Source organism: Calypte anna, chromosome 12, assembly GCF_003957555.1.
Source record: "Calypte anna isolate BGI_N300 chromosome 12, bCalAnn1_v1.p, whole genome shotgun sequence".
Lineage (NCBI taxonomy): Eukaryota > Metazoa > Chordata > Aves > Apodiformes > Trochilidae > Calypte > Calypte anna.
In genome coordinates, this window is record NC_044258.1 from 7,617,758 (window position 1) to 7,639,052 (window position 21,295).

At 36.9% G+C, this 21,295-nt stretch overlaps 1 protein-coding gene across 1 annotated transcript in view; it reads left to right on the forward strand.

The window, feature by feature from the left end:
- CACNA1D (calcium voltage-gated channel subunit alpha1 D) overlaps positions 1-21,295 on the forward strand; it is a 164,670-nt gene that overhangs the window by 93,574 nt on the left and 49,801 nt on the right. Inside the window, 14 exon segments of the mRNA XM_030458637.1 lie at positions 3,368-3,455; positions 4,183-4,209; positions 5,708-5,868; positions 6,417-6,642; positions 6,785-6,992; positions 7,691-7,811; positions 8,853-8,967; positions 9,669-9,738; positions 10,383-10,452; positions 11,182-11,326; positions 13,110-13,239; positions 15,863-15,922; positions 19,861-19,967; positions 21,049-21,136. Of these exon segments, the coding sequence (XP_030314497.1) occupies positions 3,368-3,455; positions 4,183-4,209; positions 5,708-5,868; positions 6,417-6,642; positions 6,785-6,992; positions 7,691-7,811; positions 8,853-8,967; positions 9,669-9,738; positions 10,383-10,452; positions 11,182-11,326; positions 13,110-13,239; positions 15,863-15,922; positions 19,861-19,967; positions 21,049-21,136 (1,616 nt within the window).

The following is a 21,295-nucleotide window of genomic DNA, read 5'->3' on the forward strand; positions in this document are numbered from 1 at the left end:
ATCTGATGGAAAGGATTTAGAAAATGCAGGTGCATCAGTGTAGAGATGATCAACCTATGAATCAAAAACACATAACTGAAATTGAACCAGATTAAAATATTAATTACACACTTTCTAGAGGAAAATTTTCCAACAATAATACTTGCCACCACAGTTCAATAATTCAGGGTGTAATTTAACCTGTTTCTGGATTCTCCAATTAAATTGTCATATATCAGGATTATGGAATTTATTTCTTCCAGCTCCATCTGGCTAGGATATATCAATGCTGACAGATACTGACCTGCTCTTAGCTATGTAATAGTTACGTTGCGTCCTGCAGTGGAATTTGAATCCCTGTTCCAAAATCTGAAAAATGTTTAGAGTAAAGAGTGAACATTATAACATGAGAAAAACAATCTATTTTCTTATCTGCAAATATAAAATATAATAGTTGACATATTTGAGCTGTTTTCTATATACACAGGAAAGTATTAAGCTGCATGCTCTGAGTTGTTCATATTGCCTAATGCAAGCATTCTTTTGTTTGAAACCAGTTCTTACAATTGAAGAGAGATGATAATATCTAGAAATCTAGTTAATCTTTTCAGAAGAACATCAGTAAAATAAGGGCAAAGGGTGAATAAATACTAGAGAAAAATTGGTATCTTCCTTTGAATACTGAAGTACCAGCTTAAAGATCTCAAAGCTGGCCTTAACTGAGATCAGATGGTCTTTCAGAAGTGCAATACTTTGCCCAATGGACACTGCCCTTGAAAAGCTGTGGTCATGAAACTGAGTTTTCAAGACTTGCTGGGTTGCTTGCATTAGCAAGAGTGGCTGTGGTCATGCAGTGCTGTTGCTGTTTTCTTCTGGCTAAAGATTTAATGACTTGCTAGCATTGCTGGAGCTAGGCTTCCACATGGTGCCTTCCTCAGTCACGTTTTCCTCTAGGTATATAAATTAAAGTATAATGATAGCTGAGTTTCTAAAGTAAACTGAACTGCTTCTAGACCTTTTTTCCCCTCCTCTGTATTTGTAACGCAGCACCTGCAAGTCACTAATAGAGCTTAGAGCAATAGCTCTGTCTGAAACAGAGAGTAATGTTCTGGCTGTATTTAAATAGCAGAACTGACATTTATTTGATAGTGGCAAAGACATTGTTTTTCTCTGGTTCTTTGTCTTTCTTCATGCAGTCATGTTCAAAAAGGGATGGTAGTTCTTACTGTGGGCTAATGCATCGAGTCTGGATAGACTTGGATAAAAACTATCTGACTTTACACTTACTCTTTTAAAGATTATTTGGCATGTCTTAAATATTTTTCTGACACTGACTCTTTCCAAGGAACTAAATTCTGGGTACTGCTTTTAGGTGAGGAAAGGATTGGTAAATTTGAAACACAAGTGTGAGACACGTTGTACATCTGGTGCTTGCAAAAGTGGGCCTAGCTCTGTTTCCATGGCAGTTCTTAATAACAGTGTGAAACAAGACTTCTGCACCCTTATTTTGGAGTTCTCAATCACAAGTGCTAAAGTACTGATCACAGGGTGGCTATGATGTTGTGCTTCCTTAACAGCATGCAAGTTACCCAGCATAAGATAATCATTTCAGCTCTTTACCAGACAGGGAAACTCCTTGCATTTCTTGCAAAAGGCCCTGGCATTTAAGAAAAAACAAACCTATTAGCTCTGAAAATCTGAGACTATGTCTGAAATTTTGTCATTTATTTCTTTTTCTTAAACCCTTTGAAATTGTGACACTTGAATTGAGATATCCTCAAAGGTTGTTTGCTCTACTATTGAATGAAATTCCTTTTGAACTCCATGACTGTAAGCTGTGAAATTCACGCAAACCTATTTATATTAATTTTTTTTAACTGAATCATAGAGAAGCATGATACTTCAATTGAGGCACTTGCAGGTGCTAACCAGGGAATATTCATAGTAAGCAATCATAGTAAAGTTTTAGAGGAATCATCAAAAGCAAAGAGCCTTGTGAAAGAATTTGCTGTGCTTACTGCCTGAAGTGCCTTGTTTATTCAAATACCTGCATGGATGACTTGTATCTTTCTTTGTTATGCCAGCTCTGTGATTAGCAATCCCTCTACTGATGACATTTTTGGGGACAGATTCTCAGTTGTTTCAAACAGTGGCTGAGCATCTAGCCTGCAGAGACCTGTCAGTCTCTCAACTTGGATGGAACTGGTGGGCATGGGAACTGAACCACTCTTTACCATTTCCACATATCTCTGTGTCAGTGTTGAAGCAACACAGAGGCTGTGCAGAGAAAATAACTATTCTCATTTTGTACCTGATCTGTAGACAAATCAAAACATTCAGAGCCTTTTTTTTCAAGGTTCCCTGATATTGAGATGTGTATTATTAAGCTTGCTTGAAGCCTCCTCAGGGCTATCAAAATAGTGAGACATCCCCAACAGCAAGAGGCACAGTAGCCCTCTGCCTTTCATACTCTCAGTCCACAGACATTGCTTTAAAAACTCCCCACCAAAACAAAACAGACAAACAGAAAAAACAAACCCAAGAAAACCATCAAAAGAGCAGAAAGTACACCCAGGATACTGTTTCTTTTGTTCTTGCTCCTTTACACTAATTTTGGTGCCTATTCCACCTAATTTTTTCCATTTTAAATGGTATTTCCACTGTATAAAGCAGCAATGTTGATTTTCTTCTTCCTGAGGTTGTCCTTTCATGTTTACCTGGCTGAGATGAAAGTAGTCTTCTCCCCTAGGAATTACTGAGAATTCTGTTCATCCTTTCCTAACACCTTTTGACATAGGTTGTCCTCCCTCTAGATTTCATTTGATTTTAAGAGAAATGGTGATGACCAATCTGCAAACGAGTTTGTCTAAAAACCCTTTAGCTACGATTGCAAACTATTCAGTAATTACCACTACATATAGAGTAATTCACCATGTAATTAATAAAATAATCCCTTTTTTATTAGTAGTAATTCTCATGTAGTTACATGTAATTGCTACTAATTATATTAGTAGTAATTCTCCTTCTTCCCAAATGTTAACATTTCTTGAAAGGTCACAAAATCTAGGTCAGGTTTGCTTCTTCTCTATGCTCTTTGTAAACAAAACTCTTCTCTGTTGTATTCTGCAGTGCATTTTCAGCAGTTACATTGAATCATTTAAGAGAAACAAAAATCCAACAATATCCTGTGGAATTCTTTGTGCTTTCTTTGGCTACAAGAGGAGGGCTGAGGAAGTGTTTAACTTTATCTGCTGTCCCTCTGATCTTCCAAGCTCTCATTAGACCTGCAAAAAGTGGAGGCATTCTTGGAAAAGTAGAGCAGGAGATCACATCCAGTGCAATGCCTTGCTTGGCCATCAAACTAAAAGCCTTTTCTGTCTCCTTACAGCAAGCATGCCCACCAGTGAAACTGAATCAGTCAACACTGAGAATGTGAGTGGAGAGGGAGAGAACCCAGCATGTTGTGGGGCTTTATGGTGAGTATGTGGACTCTTTTCAAGTACCCACTCTCATGATCTAAAAATTTAAAGGAATCATTATTTCCTTGTTTATTTAGCCAGAATTGCTTTCAAGTAGCCAAGCTTCGTAGGACACTTGGGCTTTTTTGGCTTTTAGGAGTTAATATTAGACAAATCAGTACAGCATCAAAACACTCCTGAAATTCTGAAGCTAAGATATAAAACAAGTCAAGTAATCTTCCAGTGGAGTCCTGTTTTTCTGCAAATTTTTTTATGAATTATAATTAATATTCAAAATAATAACAAAAGAATGGAAGACCCCTATGACATGGAAAAAGAAATATTTTCTGTTATATTCTCCAGATCATATAGAATTTCTTGTGGGCTTGGGGATTTTTTTTTTGCAATAGCTGAATGTATAGGAGTATTGCTATATCCCATGGTGTTCACTATTTTTGGCTCACTTTTTCATGACTTCCAAGGAGCCTCTACATGAGCAGTTTATTTTACTTACTTTTAAAGGAGATTTCCTTTCTTTCACTTACAAGCTTTGTTAAAGCTTTAGGAATTTCAGAAAGATAAGTAACAGGCAACAGAACTTGGGCATTCATGATGCATTTTGTTAAGCACTTGTTGTTATGGGTATGTAATTCCAATAGATTGAGTTGTAAGATTGTAAGAGAATTAATTTGTGTTCATTATTTTTTCCAAATTCCTACAAATGTCTTTTCTCCTTTTCTTCTAGTCAAGCCATCTCAAAATCCAAGTTCAGGTCAGTATTTTTCTCTCTATTCATCACCTTTTTCTTTTGACTTTTTACACAAAATGATTATCACATATAATAATTCGTTTGTTACTGTATTTTAAATTCTACTATGTAAAGATTCTTCCTTAGAGTTACTGGTGAATACATATCCATGAACACTCTTGGAAAACAAACTTCCTGATTTGCTTTGCTGATATTTATTGCTCTCTTTTCACTTACTGGGAGTGTTCAGAAATCTGAGCTTCTGTTTTCAAGAATGATTGCAGAAACAAAATGTTATGAGCAAAGTTAAGAATTGATACTCCTGATATTGTAGACACTGGGTGTGACAAAGCCAATCAGTTTCTTTTCCAGCCTTAGAGGACGTACATTTGGTAATTAGAAATAACTGCAAACACAGAAGTGATACCTTTTGCCTTTTAAAAACAATTAGGTTACTCACTGAAGGAATAAAAGAAAAATAGGCTCATGATTTTAAGGCAAGTGACCATGAGGTACACTTAGGGAATCACAAAGGACAAAGACACTCTTACAGTTGCAGGCAACTCATAGAATAAATATTTTCTGTGGAAAATTTTCAGCGAAAAAGAGTCAAGAAGCTTTGGTAACATATGGCATCAGTAGTTTTGGCAACATCTGGAATCATTCCAGTTTTCAATAATAGTAAAACTGATTTCAGTGTTGGATGTTACAACAAGTAATGTATTGGTAACATCAGTGAATTCTTGCAGCAGTGAAGAGGAATAGCATACCCAGGTTTATTCTGCCAGCCTTACTAGCTCTAATGACCTAAAAGTGCTGACCAGTTGCAAGCAGTGGGTATGGACTTGTGTTCCTTTTGAATCATCTTTTCTTTTTTGAAGAAGAGCTCCTAGGAAACAGTTATCTGGTGCTTTTCTACACTGAGAGGTTTTTCATGTGACACTATGTGCAAGCTTTCAGACAAAAATCTGGTGACAGCCTACATCTGTACCTCATTCTGCTGAAGTCAATAGAGATCTGGCCATTTAGGATGGTAGTGAACACGTAACTAATTATTTAGATGTTTCGTCATTTCAGTGTTTGCTATAACACAGAAAAAGCACCCACAAACCTGCTGGTTTTGCATTTTCATTTAAACCAGTGTGTATCTGGTCTTCTATTTCTATAAGGGTCTGCAGACTCACAGATGTCATCCCATTGCTTCTGGACACTTAGCATCTCATATTTGCAAAATCCTTTTCTCTGGTATGTCAGAAGAATGTAATTTTGGTGTTTTTCATAGGAATCATTAGTTTTTAAAAAACTGTTTACCTAAGATGCAGAAACTCTCAGTTCTGCAGCAACTCCCTAAATTGTGTGTTCAACTGGTAATAACTTACACAACTTCCTGAAGTATTGTGCATATATTTATGGAAATACACCTGCTCACATATAGATACTTGCAGTATGTTTTCTACACAGAAGAAACCATCCTTAAGGTGTTTCTGTATAATAATAAATTTGTTTTTATTTGAACTTTCAGTCGACGCTGGCGTCGCTGGAATCGATTTAATCGAAGAAAATGTAGAGCTGCAGTAAAATCTGTCACATTTTATTGGCTTGTTATTGTCTTGGTCTTTCTGAACACATTAACTATCTCATCAGAGCATTATAATCAACCTGACTGGCTGACCCAGATCCAAGGTACAATCAAAAATTATTTGTCCTGGTTTTGACTATGGATACTTGCATTCTGTCAGTGGCTACTTTAGTACTTTTCCATTTTGTTGTTGTTTGCTGGTCTGAAGGAGTCACCCAAGCCAAAGGGAGATACAAGAAATGATTGAATGTATTTGATTTCCACAACTGTGGCACACTTTAAATGCATCCCAGCTGACAGTACCACATTGTAAATAACTGTTAAACCATTCTTGAAAGATGAGGAAGGCAATGGTAACTGGCTCAGCAGAACGGGCTGTGTTGCTTAAGTTACAGTGTGGACTCAAGCTGTGAGATGAGAAGCACAATGTGTTGAAAAGAATAGTTTATAGGGGGCAAGAAGCCTTACATTCTTGTTTAACTTTTATCACTTAAGCAGCAAATACAGTCTAACATAGAAACCATGTACTTCCTTCTTAATCAAAAGCCTGTAAACTAGTATAGACTGCATGGTACTAATTTGTTAAAATAAAAATGGAATCTATGAGGCAATTCAGAGATGTCTTTTTTTTCTTTTTAATATTTTGTTCCAGATATTGCAAATAAAGTTCTTCTGGCTTTATTCACCTGTGAAATGTTAGTAAAGATGTACAGCTTGGGCCTACAAGCTTATTTTGTTTCTCTTTTTAACCGCTTTGATTGCTTCGTGGTTTGTGGTGGCATTGTTGAAACCATTTTGGTGGAGTTGGAAATTATGTCACCCCTTGGAATCTCAGTGTTTCGCTGTGTTCGGCTCCTGCGTATTTTCAAAGTAACAAGGTAAGATTAATACTGCTAACTTTAGGGGATAGCTGAAGGGTGGTCAGCAATTCTTTTGTAATACTTCGTCATGCACTGCTCTTTTACTGTTCTGTTTGGTATTTTTTTTGGTGTGTATTAACACATGCATTTTAATTTATAGGCACTGGGCATCCCTGAGCAACTTGGTAGCATCCTTGTTAAACTCAATGAAGTCCATTGCTTCACTGTTGCTTCTGCTTTTCCTCTTCATCATAATCTTCTCGTTGCTTGGAATGCAGCTGTTTGGAGGCAAATTTAATTTTGATGAAACTCAAACCAAACGGAGCACCTTCGATAATTTTCCACAAGCTCTTTTAACTGTATTCCAGGTAATTTCCTTTCATCCCATATGAAACATTTTACCTTTGATGACCAACAAAACTGTTTAAGTGATCATGTTGCTTGAAAATAAAATTACAAATACTATCTATACAGTTTACTTTAAGTAGCATTCTGTTCATTAAATTCAGTATTCTGGTAACTGCACCAGTCTAAAATAGCTCACATTTACTAAGCTATGGCAGTAGTGTATGTGCACGGTACATTTGTTTTAAAATTTACAATGATGTGATCAGTCCCCTTTAAATCTGAGACAGGGTAGACCACTTTGCAGGACTAACAAATGGCATACATTAGAAAGGATTTGCAGGCACTGTTTCATACAAAGAGAACCTTGAAATGTGTACTAAGTTGAAAATCAAGAGTGGTGAACATTTGCAGTCATTACTACATGTGCAGTATTGCTGAAAATTGGTGCTTTGATTTTTGCATACCAAAATCGGTGAAGTTCTAGGCATCTGTTTTTACTATTTTTGTCTTTGAAGTTTGGTCATGTAAATGCACATCATAAAATAAAATTAGTAGAGTTAAGCTTAGACTTTTCAGAGATGCTCATTTGAATGGAAATTTTAAAACAGTAAATGAAAATATGATGGGTTTTCTGTATGTATAGAGAAGGTGTATTGTAGTCAGAGGAAACTTGTTTCTCTGTTGCTCTTGAGATAATAATGATCTATCTGCTTCTTAGATTCTTACAGGTGAAGACTGGAATGCTGTTATGTATGATGGCATAATGGCATATGGTGGCCCATCATCATCAGGCATGATAGTCTGTATATATTTCATTATCCTCTTCATCTGTGGTAACTGTATCCTTTGCACTGACTGGAAACATCTCCAAATGGGGCTGTGTGCCAGAGATACATGGAAAATTTATCTAGGAGGGAGTAGTTTCCAATATCCAGGCAAGCACTTTCTGCATGTGTGAAGTTCTCTAAAAAGACTTTTCTCTGTTACCCATTTTCTCATGAGTGAGATGCCAGTGATCTCCAGCTCCACCTCCAGCCACCACGATGGCAGAAACCAGAGAATTTTTCTTCCTCCAGTGGGAAAACACTTATTCTACCTGCTTGTCCCTATTTGACATCTTTCCCTCTGAAAATGCATGGATGTGGACTGTCCTGTTCATTCTTTTCACACTTGATGTAGCCCTGTTAACTCTGACACATAGTGACAGTGGAGTCAGTGATCCCCAGCACAGTGCAGGGAGCAGATGAGAGAAACTTGCACAAAGGAGTCTTGAGTCAGCCAGGATTAAGTCTGCTGAAGCATTCCCCTTCCTTGCCTTCAGTGTACTGGAATTACTTCCATGGTCCCATATAGCAGCAGAAACTAGAGTCATTCTCAGAAATTCTTTAAAGGTCAGTAAGTCATAAAAGGGTCAAAACACTCTCTTTTCTGCACTATGTGGTGCTTGTATCAGTATATGTACTTAACTGATGTTGACTGAAGTACAGATTTTAATATAAATTGTAGTAGACACAGAAGAACAGTGCATTATAAAAATGATTTTTTCAAAATGCCTGAACATTCTCCACCTTTACAGACAGTGTTTCATATTTGAAACACACTCAGGCTAGCATAAAGTTGGGTTCCATTTATTTAAAAAAATATGTCAAGTAGGCTTCTATTTTTATATCAGTGACCCTAATGGATCTCTGCTCACTTTATACCCAGAATTAATCTAGTTCTTTAAATGAGTATTATTTGCACTACACTCCAGTATCACAAAACTCTACGCTGTAGGTTGGGAAGTTGCTTTTTATATCTCTCACGTTGTCAGTGTTTATGTTGATAATAAACCAAACAAGTACAGTAATTCATAATGCCCTTAAAATGGTTTGAAATAGATATCTTGCTAAATGTCTTCTTGGCTATTGCTGTGGATAACTTGGCAGATGCTGAGAGTCTGAATACAGCTCAGAAAGAAGAAGCTGAAGAAAAGGAAAGGAAAAAGAATGCGAGGTAAGAGGCATGGGCATGTTGAATAAGCAGGAGAAGGAAGGAAAGAGTACTGCATTATTCTGTAAGGATTTTATTTACTTTATATAAATGTCTTTACTATCTAAAAAAATGTAAATGACTCAGGAAAATAAATTGTGTTTATCTAGGCATTAAAATAAGACCAAATTAGTATGATTTTAGACAAAAGTTGGGTCATAATTGGGAAAATGGGATAAATTAAGGACATAATGATAAGCCAACTGATGTGTAAACATTGCAATGGTAGGATTTATTGCATGGTTAGAACAAGAATGTATCTGTTGCTGGCAGTGCACAGCTCCCTGTGGAATCAGTTCTCTAAGCCTTATATAGACAAGAAGAAAATCTTCCTTTGAAATAAATGCAGGCAAATTGAAGTCAGTGCAAGTTGTTTGTATGAGTCCACCAGCACAGTTTATCCCTCAAGTAATGATCATGCATCAAATTTTTAGGGATTAACTTCTGGAATTATATTCAAAATTATAATCTTTAAATGGATCATTGCATTCAAATGCCACGGATTTTTACTGCTCTGACACCTGCAGCTGTGCAAATAATTTTAGATATTTTACTGTATGGTTTTAAGTATGATCTCTTAACTTTAGATCAAAAGGCTGTAGTTCTCTTTAAATCATCTGGTTTTACATGACCTTCTTCATAACTGTTATCATTTTGTTTTGTAGGAAGGAGAGTCTTGAAAATAAAAAAAGCGAGAAGTTGGAAGGTGACCAAAAGAAGCCCAAGGATAGTAAGGTGCTTATTATAAAAACTGTGTCCTTGCTAAGAAGCAGTTTTACTAATTTTGCTAGGGAATACTTTTCAAGACTACTGTACGTTGTACATAATCTCTACATTTTTTTTCCAGGCAAAGGAAGGTAGTAGTTCTGATGCTTTGTATTCTCACAGAATCTATTAGTTCAGAAAAGCCTTTTAGTTTCAGGTTATTCTGAGAAAGGAAGCTCTTAGAGCATGAAATAATAATAGAAAAATGTGAAATTATTTTAGGTTCCCTCTAGGTATTTTGTCAGGTGAATCTAATGGAAGTGAATGGGAATTAATATATTAGTGAATGACAAACTCTGAGTAGAACAGAGTAAAACATTCTTGGTAACTTTTGCCAAAGCCTATTTTATTATTGAGATCTACACATCCAGAAGACTGTGGATACTATCGAAAAAATTTTTAAAACATCTTTTTAAAACTACACCTTAATTTTTTGTCTCTCTTTTGTTCTCATTACTATGTTTCAGAAAACTCAGACCCAGACAGTGATCAAACTCAGACAGGGATCACTTCCCTGACTTCAGAGGCTTATTTGGTTTGGTTTCTGTTGAACTTTATTCTCCAAGCCATATTTAAATTCATGTTTCCTCTTGTTCATCTTTTCATTGCTATAGGTGACAATCACTGGCTATGGAGAAGGAGAGGATGAGGATAAAGATCCATATCCACCCTGTGATGTACCAGGTATGTGAATACCAGCCAAAAGGCAAACACATTTAATTGCAGTTGCTAAAATACCCTAAACTTGCTGAACACTGAATCAATTCCTTTGAAGTCAGTGAAGTTGTGCTTTCTTATCAATGCATAAATGGGCCTGTAAACAGCTAAGCATTATCTCATCCTGCAGCTTCCTAGACAGTACAAACAGCATCTCTGTTAATGCTGTAAGCATGCAGACTGCTGTGGTCATGCTGAGTGGGAGAGCTAAACTTTTCTAAAATATTTGGCAAAGAAGGACATTCTGGGGCTGATGATGTCAGCCAATTTGGATTTGTTGTCTTTACATACCTAACAATCAGCTCTGTCCCATTGTGTGGGTACCTGTTGCAGAAATGTGCCCTGCCTTCACCCAGGGCTCAGCAGCCAAAGAGCACAGAGCAGGCAGGGGCTGAGGCCTCAGACTCCATGTGCAGGGGGTGTGGGTGGAGGCCCCAGGAGAGGCTGCTCAGGGCCAGTAAAGCCTCCTGGTGTACTCAGGGGACACAGGCACTCACCCAGACCTGCACATCAATAGCTATATGAGTGACAACTATGTGGATCTTCATAAATTGATTAATGCATTTTTAAAGCCATGCTATGAACATACATTACCTATAAGCTGTACTTATTTTAATACAAGCCATATTTTTATATTTTTGTGAGCAAAACCTTAATGTTTTTTATTTTATAGTAAAAAAAGTGTTTAATTTAAAGTAGGTGAAGATGAAGAAGATGAGGAGGATGAACCAGAAGTACCAGCAGGCCCACGTCCCCGTAGGATTTCAGAACTAAATATGAAGGAGAAGATAACCCCAATCCCTGAAGGGAGTGCCTTCTTCATTTTCAGCAGCACCAACCCGTAAATATATTTTGAAAAATACTGTTTTAGTTGATGAAAGTTTGGCAGTGAAGAAACAGACCTCCTACCAATGATGTTAGGAGTAGAACTCCAGTATGTTCTCCAGAACAGGAGAGAGATTGGTTTTGCTCCTAAAATATTCTGAATTACTTGGTAAATGAAAGTAATTTTATAAATACATTAATTTGCTTCCCACTGTTGAAGATACTTGAGTTCTGGACATACAGTGTGTTGGGTCTGCCCATGTCTGAAAGTACTTTTTAATGTATGTCAGCTATTTAGTATGTTAGTCACTGGATATAAAAATGTGATATAAAATCTGAGCATCATCTACATGAGACAGGACTCTTAATAACCCTCAGAAACCTTTGTGTAACAAAACAGGTGAGGAAGGAAAAAAGAAAGTTAGAAAAAGAGAAAATGAGGAGAAAATATGTATATATTCCTCTTGGAGTAACAGCATTTTTCTGGATTCAAGCAAATGCTGAAGATGAAGACAAATGATTTCAAATACCAAGAATGGCAGTAGTTGGATTTTGAGGATAACTGAAGTCTTTCACTGCTCAGTCTAACTCCAGAGCATTTGAAGTTCTACACTGGTGAAGAAAGCAAGCTTCAGTAGTCATTAAAAGCCATGATTGACTGTTGGATGGGAGTGAACAAAATTCAGTTCCTGCAAATTGAATGTAGCTGTTACATTTATAGATAGGAATTTCATGAGCAGTCTGGGAAGGAAGCTTGAATTATTTGGTATAGGAGGGTGCTGTCTTCTCTGTGGTAGAGGTCATCATCATTAAGTTTAGAATATGTTGTGATGATCACTATAAAGTGTTTTGAGTTTGTATCTTATTTATTGCATAGGTTGTGTTAAAGTTCTTCAGAACTGTTGAACAAACTGAAAAGAGAGTTATTTAAACTAGTAATTTTAAGAACACACATACTGAATGCAAAAATCCATTTTGTTGAACATGAGTTGCTTCTGGCCTCAACTAATATAACATGTTATCAGTCCACATTGGTCATCTTAACTTGGTTAAGTTATGCTGTACTCAATCTACTTAATAACAGGAGAACAAATTTTCCCCAAGAACCTTCTGTATCTTCAGCAGAATTTAGAGGTTCAGTTTTAATCAGTTACAAACCTGATCCTACCTTTTTGCCAATTTATTTCCAGACTTACTCTACCAAGGTGTTTGGTAGCATTTGTAGTAAGCTTGGGCTCATAAGCATATGTGCAATTCGACTTCATATTTGTGGTGGAAACCTAGTAGCTCTGTAGTTTTCAGCACTCACCCTATAATTCTATGAGAAAACCTTTTCAAGAGAATTCTGATTTGGGTTGAGTCTCTAAATAGTGCAATGAGATCAGCAGCCTAAGCCACATTTCATCACATGAGTGTTTTTCACAGCTTTATTAAGAAGAAAATCAAACTGGGGATCTGAAATGACTTACTACCTGGTATTGGTGCATTTAAAAGTGGCCTCTGTATGTGCACAGAGGTACAAACACTGGCACATGCAGTGGTCTTTATAACCCAAAAACTGACATGAGCTTGGAAATCCTCTCACATTCCTTCAGTAAGTGCATCTTCACCACAGGAGGACTGGATTTTCAGTTGATTTACATTTTTAGAAATCAGAGCCATAGCTTCAGCATTTTCACTGCTTTCAGTTGCTGAGGGTTGCTCTGTTCTGTCACTGTTGGCAGAGTAATAGAAAACATGGTGTTAGCCATCTGCTGGATTCTATTTGCACACGTGGTGTTTTTGTATCTCTTTTACAGAATTCGAGTGGGGTGCCACAGACTCATCAACCACCACATCTTTACCAATCTCATCCTTGTCTTCATCATGCTGAGCAGTGTTTCCCTAGCTGCAGAGGATCCGATTCGCAGCCACTCTTTTAGAAATAATGTAAGCCCTTCATTTTTATGTCTGAAGATAAATATATTCTCTCAGGAGAGAAATCCTTTGTGACTGGTGCCTGGGTCTTTGTTCTGAAGTTAAGAAACTTTCCTGTTTCTTTTTTTCAAGGTATAGGTTTATTTTTTTTTCCTACAAAGACATTAATCTTTAAAGGCAAGTTAATTGATGCAACATTATAGGTAGTAGAGCCATTTATCATGTACATCATATATTTCTTGACTATAAATATACCAGAGTAAAATATGCTCAAGATGAGCATAATCTTCATAATTTTCTTATATTCTTCAAAATTTTTATGTGATGTACCTAGTATACATTTCTTGAATCACTCTTCGTGCCTCCCAGTATTTTGCACTGTTTTAAAATTGCCAATTAAAATAATCACAGTTTGTAAAATGTTGGGAATAGGCTCTGACCTGTCCTCTCTTCTTCGTTGTCTCCATCATGTAGACCTGTGGAACTTAGAGAACCACTTAGTAAGTGTATGGATTTGTAGGGGCATTACCTCTTCTTTCCATATCAGAAACTCAACAAATGTCACTTTTTTCTAAATTCCTATGTAAGATGAATGTCAGGGCATGCCCAGCTCTGAATCCTCCATTTCAAGTTCTGAGTATGGTAGATTTGAGTCTTACTCAAATGCCCAATTATTAGATGGAGAAACAAAAATCCAGTCTCATGACCACTCATGTTTGTTTTACACTCACTGCACTTTTATTATTGGTGCAGCAGCCCCTCATGTTACTGTGAATTGTGTGTGCTTTAGATTAGGTGTGAAATAGCTGACCTGATGCAACTTGGTGATAGTCTGTGCAGAGTTTTGGGATACTTCAACACAAATCCTAGGTCTCTCCTGTCTTAGATATAAATTGGTCTGCAGGGATTGCCATGGAGTTGGAGAAATTCTTCCACCTCGTAAGGGAAAGATGAGCCTTCATAGTCAGTTGAGGCTGTATCCCTCCAGTTCTTGCTAGTGCAGATACAGCCTCTCAAAGTCCTCTTCTGGCTGTTTCTCTGTGTTCAAAGAACAGAATTCTCTGAGTGTATTTTCAGGGATGTTAATAAAACCCCAAAAGCTTAAACCTTTTATAAAGGTAAAAAGAGGTCAAAAAAAAGAGACAGTCTCCATGTACTATTCAGTAGAGCTGTGTGCTTCCCATAATTATAAAACTGAACAAACGCAGTCCTATGAATAAATCACACTAATGGATAAGAAAAAGAGAGCTGGTAGAGAATACTGAAATTGTTATTGCAGAAATTACTTGAAGGGCTGATGATTGGTTTTTTTTTTAACTAAAGAAGATAACTGGAGAGTGATGGTAACTGAAAAGAGTATTTCTATTTGGGACACAGACAGGGAAATCGTGATTTCAAGTAGGCATTGCCCTCTTGTAAATACTACAAATTCACCAGACCTGCATGTTTTTCTTTTTAATATCTTGAGTGATCCATCTTCCTTCAGCCAGTCAGCTTGGCAAGGAAATAAAGTTTACAAACTGGAATGCCTTGAAATATTTTCTTTTTTATGTTTGGAATTAATTCCTTACTGATTGATCTTCATTGAATGGCTTTAATATTTGCCTATTTTTTCAGCTACAGCAAGGGACAGAAGGATGTGATCTTCATCTGAACATTGGGAAAAATATTTCCTTTTATATGCACTAATCTAGGAATGCTTTCTCTGTGTATTGTCTTTGTTTCTTTTCTCCTTCCCATTTTGCTACTTGCTGAACTGCAGGCAACATGTCTGTGCACAGCTTTTTGCTAGTTGGAGTGCTGGATCCTTTAAACTATTGCTCTATTGTAATGAATGTCATTGGTTAGATTAAGTGCTAGGGACATGGCAGTGTTCCTGTGGATGGCAGTGAGGTCAATATCACATCCACAATATTCTTAAAAGTTTGCATATATCTATGCAACTGTTGTGGGTTATTTTAAAATAAACCGCTGCTGTATCTTCCAAGTTCAAGGAAAAGGAGTTGTAGTGCTGAATTCAGGCAATCTATCTGTTCATTAATGTGCTTTGTGACACCGTAGCCTAGTCTGAACAGGAACAATATAATGTAACAAATTGTAGAATAATGTGCAATCTAGAAGCATCCATTGAAATGTTTTTTTAATGCAATATTTTGGTTTAAAATATTAATAAGTGTTTATTCCTTGTGTAAGATTCTCTATCTCTGCTAAAAAAAGTACCTGTGAAAGCTGGTAGATGAAAGCTTCAATTGAAACAAAGTGTTGCTCGTTGGGTCCTGTTAACTCCTTAAGGGTGAATTCTAATATCTTTTTACAGTGACATCTGATATTATTTAACTAAATAAAAATCATTACACAGTAATTGGAATTTTAATCTGTCTAAATTCCACATCTACCTACTTAGATTAATTCAAGTGTTATTGTTCATGTGGTCTAAATTGTAAAAAGTTATTAATAGATGGATTTCTTACTGTGGCACGTGTTATACCTTGCAGATACTTGGTTACTTTGACTATGCTTTCACAGCCATCTTTACTGTTGAAATCCTGTTAAAGGTAATGCATTGTTAATTGATCCTTGTTAGCACAAAAGCAGATTTAGCAATAATGTTTGTAACTTTTTGTTTACCTTCCAGATCCTAGGGTATGCAGATTATGTCTTCACTAGTATGTTTACATTTGAGATCATTTTGAAGGTAACAGGTTTTTAAAGGAAGTTTGTTTAAAAGGATTTTCCTTGTGTGTCACCTGCCAAGAAAAGGCACTTGAAGTGTTCTTCGCCTTTTCTCTAAGCGATCAAAGCTAAACTTTTTTTAAACCAGAGAATTTTTTTTATTTGACAATTTCTCATAGTTTTGATTGATCATTTTTTACCATTGAGTGCATGAAGAAGCTGATTTTTTAATCATTACATCAATTTAATACTTCATTTTTTACCCTTTTTTAACTCACAGTTATCAGAAAGGGGAAAAATAATTCACTGCGCATGAGCTTTTCCTTCTCCTTGCTCTGGCATTTCCAAAAGAGATAATGAATATTTTAAGGAGGCAGCATGTAATTTCTCATTTCTTTTGCTGAGCTATATTCACAGAGCTAAAATAGTAGATAACTATTTTCTTGCAATAGGACTTGCAAGATATCTTGCACTTATCTATCTATATACTAAGATACTTTGCATTCATCTTGGGCATACATTTAAATACAGAGAAAGGCATAAATATGCTTGCTTAAATGTATTACCCATGCATGAGCCAAAAACTGACATTTTAATGTAGAGTTTGTGTACTGATTATTAAGAATATTCATTGGGGTTGCTCAGATTTTAGATGTGTGAGGCTTCCTCTGACAAAGCATCCATGTAACTGAGTATTAGATTCACATGTAAAGAAAATGCCAAACAAAGAAATCAAAAGTATTGGTAGGAATTTGCAAAATATTTCTTCTGAGATTTACCCACGAATGCTAAAATTTGTGCATGTTCACCTTGAGTTTTTGGATGAGTAACCCCGATCTAAACACTTAAAACAATTCTGACAGACTGAGAATCTGTACATAAACTTTGCATTTCCAGTTGAGAATTAAGCTTAACAAAATCTCTTCTCCCAGCTTTTGCTCATATTGCTGTGCATACTCTTCACAATGCAATCTGATTAATACTAATTGATGCAGTATTTGGGCTGTTTACAAGATGAGCTGTACTCTAAGTAGTAGCCTATTTTTATTTTTGCAAATGTTCTTCCTCACTTATGTTTGCACCCTTATTTCCATTTTGCAGCAAAGGTGCTTGCTACAGAATTGATTAATCTTGTACCATTTGAAGCATTACAAAATAAATATCCAGGGGGTTTTGCTGCTAGAGAGAGGCCAAACAAAAGAGAGAAGCACTGGAGAGAAGTGTAGCATTGGGGTCAAACTGGTTCCCAGCTCTAAATTTGACAAACCATGCACAATGTGTAGCCACATGAGTCAGTAAACTTCCACATGCTCTGAGCAGCAGGTTGCACAGCTCCTCAGTTTCTCCAGTAGACAGAGGAATTACAAAACAAGGCATAGAAAGGCATGACTGAATGTGTTATGAAAAACAACATTCCTACTGAATGCAAAAGGTGCTGACACTGAGGCACTCAAGAGTTGCCCACAGGCAATAGGAAGCTCTAGAGTTTGTGCTGCTAAAATCTGATACTGTAAAATATTATAAAGAAATAATAAGCCCCATTATAACCAAAAATATTGGTGCTTCTGACTCTCCTTTGCCAGGAAGCTCTGCCTGGCAGTGCACTCACAGTTATTTATAAAGGAAAATAAACTGTGCCATAAAAAATCTAATGGGCAACCAGCACAGGACACACATACATATACTGTGCCTGCTTTACTAACATGTCCCAGACAGTGGCTTTGCGTGCTTATGGCTGGAGTCCCCCATGTCTCCCATGCTGGGTTTTGCCTTGTGCTTTCCACAGCATCTACCTAGTACAGCAGCTGCCTGTGTTCTACGGGGAGGAAATTCAAGACCTGCAGTTAACAGAAACATTCCTTAATTCCAGGCATAAAGTCTATGAAACTGACATTAGAAAAACCAGAGGCAATTATCAGCTGCAGCAAAGGAACTCATAAATGTCAAAAACCCAACCATTAAAGCAGAATAATTCTCAGCATGTGGAAAGTCTCACTATGCTCTGACTGCTCTGCAGAGACATGATTTCCACATTACATGGTGTTGAGTATATAAATAACAAGAAAGCTGCAACATCAGCTTAAAGCATTTAAGAACTCTCTCGTGTAGTCCTTATGTGAGGCTGAAATCCAGCTTGCCATCCTGTTTACAGTACTTGGGAAATGTGACAATATCAGAGCAAAAGTCAGGCTAGGACCTTGAGCTTTTCACCCTGCCCCAGCTAATGCCACAGCATCTGCTCAGTTGAAGGCTGGGTGACAGTGCTCAGTGCCCCAAACCTGCACAAGGCTTTGCTTTGGTCTTGATCTGTGCAAAGGAATGGATTGCTAAACACAGCTTTAGTCAAATGCTTCTGCTGAGATTTGTAGTGATTGAAATATGAGTCTCCATATAAAAATAGGGAGATATGTACTTCACCTGTGTTTCTGGATCAATGTCTCTTCACTTCTGTGGGAGTCTTTACATGAAACTTTGTGTGCTGCTGATAATGCACTCCAGTGTAAATCAATATTTGTAGATAGATGTAGGTTTGACATTCAGGGTTATTTTAGTGTTGAATTCCCACTGATATCAATGAGTTTAGCCATATTGCAGATAATAGCTTTTGCTGGTGCTGGTGGGTTCTGATGCAGAAGGCCTGCAAGTTTGTGCACACGAATAGTGCCACAGGAGATTGAGATGCCCATTGACAGAAGCTTTGTTCTGTATTGTGGAACAATCTTGAAAGATGTAATTGCCTGATGCAAGAGGAAAGGAAATAAAATCTTTTTGCTCCATCTTGAGGAACAGAATAGAAAGTAATGGGTTTCAAATTCACATTCAATAGCAGACATTTGCTGACTGGCACTGAGTTTTTTTACCAGTGGAAAAAAATGAGTAGCTGAGTGTATGCTAAGAGGAGCTTAAGTTTGAAGAAATTAGAATCCACATGCCTGAACTGACTACTAGGTATTTTTCAAACTTATCCTTATTTTAAATTGAGGTTTAGCTTCAGCGTTGAAGTCTTAATCCATAACTATGGAAAAACCCATGCAAAACTGTATGAAGTGCAGACTCTGTGCCTCTAATGGCTAAACTGGATTCCCCTGTGCATTTTTTAACTGGTACTTTGATTATGGTAAAGGTGGGTTTCGTAGCCAAACTAATCTTTGTGATGCCTGAGAACACCTGTTCAGGTTCTCCCTGCTGCCACAATTAACAGAGTTTCTATTGCTGGCTCCTAATGAAACTTGCAAATGATGGAACCATTTGGGTTCCTTCACAGGATGCACTTTGTGTGCTTCTTTCATCTTAATCCAGCCCCAGAAAGTAAAAAGTGAAGAGAAAGTTGACTAGGAAGAGTAATGCTTGATATTCCCCTCAGACTGAAAAAACCTGAGGACCCTTGTCTGTGCATAATACAAAACAATCTATGGGGCTGCTTGAGGTCAGTCTGAGATACCCACTCATGATCTCAATATGTCTCCTGTGAGCCAAAGGCACACAGCAGTGCAGTGCTGCCTCCTGACAGCTTTGTGCTGGTTCTGTACCAGATTTGACTCTGTTTTGCAGTGCATTTTCAATTCCTTTAGTTTTCAAGACAGTATGTTGAGGACTCAGAATCTTGACCTTAAAGTATAGTAAGCATGGAAATTTTATGGTTCTTATAATAATTTTCCTTAGCAAAGTCCCAATCAGTTCAGTGTAATTAGCTCAGCCTAATCGATTATTACACAAAATAGACATTTTTTTAACATCAGAAACAGTTCACACATTTGCTAGTCTTCCTTTAGCAGAATTTCTATCATTTAAATTAAAGATTTAATGTACATAGTGGGATTGTTTTATATTTTGATGGCTCATAGAAAGTGAGATGATACTGTATGCATTCACACTCTAGGCAAGTGTCTTGTAAACAGCCTAAATGTGAATTTGGGTACACTGAAATACAGACTAAATGTGTAACAATTCTGTTTTTAGATGACAGCTTTTGGAGCATTCCTTCATAAAGGGTCCTTCTGCAGGAATTATTTTAATTTGCTGGATTTGCTGGTTGTGGGTGTTTCTCTGGTATCGTTTGGTATTCAGTAAGTACTATGCCTATAATGTGAACAATTTACCTTTGCGTTGGGATTTTATACTGAAATCAGTGTATAGCTCCTTTTGTTCCCTCACTAAATGTGGGTGTGCAGTGCCAGAACCCAGGGCTGGCACTGGCAAGAGGTTGTGCTTCACATGGAGAGTGTTTTTAACTTATTGCTAATATGGGTTGGAAACAGAGTACTACTTGCTACTATTTGCCAAGGAAGAAAGCAAGAGCACCACGATGCTGTATTGTGTACAGCAGGGAATTTCTGGAGCTCTAGGGGGTCTGTGTACCCTCCTTTCTGCTATTGCCACATCTACAATCTTATTCCATGAGCTTCCTCTTTCAGCATCAACCCACTGGGATATGTAACCTGGCAGTATTTGAAGGAGACAGAAGTTGAATCAGGACTGTAAAGGGTGGTGAAGAGATTTTTCTTTTGTTTGAATCAGGTGAAATGTAGTAAGTCTGAAGGTGCTTATTTAATCACTCAGCACATGCCTTGTAAAATCATTTGTGAAATAATGACTCAGAAAAGAGCAAGGGCTGGGTATCCATCAACTGCTTCCCACTGTGTACTCTGCTTGTACTAGAATACGTATTACTCAAGCTTTCAGTTTCACAATATATTTTTTTAAAGGCTGCCTACTATTATTTCCTCAAAATGCAAGCCTAGCTACTTAAAGAAAGAGAATGTGAGATCTTTTTTTTCTGCAGCTGGATGGAAATTAAAGTACTTATTCATATACAGGTATTAGATTGTGTCTTCAAAAAGCTTGTCAATTCTGAAAAATACTTCAGGCACAATTTTGCTCCTGACCAAAATTAACTGCATTACAATTTGGGACAAGCTTCTGAGCTGCTTCAGAAGGCAAAATTATTCCTATATTTATGAGATTGATAATTTCTAATTTAATAAAAGAGAAATACAGAAATAATTGTTATATTCTTTTATGTATATCTCAAGGCTTTTAAAAAATTTTATGTATAAGGAATGTTATTCTTATTAATTAAATGTTACCTTAAAAGTAACAGAATAGCTCTTTTTTGTGATTTTTTGTTTTTTTTTCTCTTTCCCCTAGATCAAGTGCTATCTCAGTTGTGAAGATCCTCAGAGTTCTACGAGTCTTGAGGCCTCTAAGGGCAATAAACAGAGCAAAAGGACTTAAGGTGTTTATTTCTAAGTTTCTGTTGGCCTGATTCTTCAGTCCTGCCACAGTTTAAAAATCTTTGTGTAAGAAAAATTGCATAGAGAAGTTCAGAGGGCAGGGACATAAATCAGTTCTGGATTGGTAAACATCCCAGGCCAGTTGTTACTTACTGTTGTAA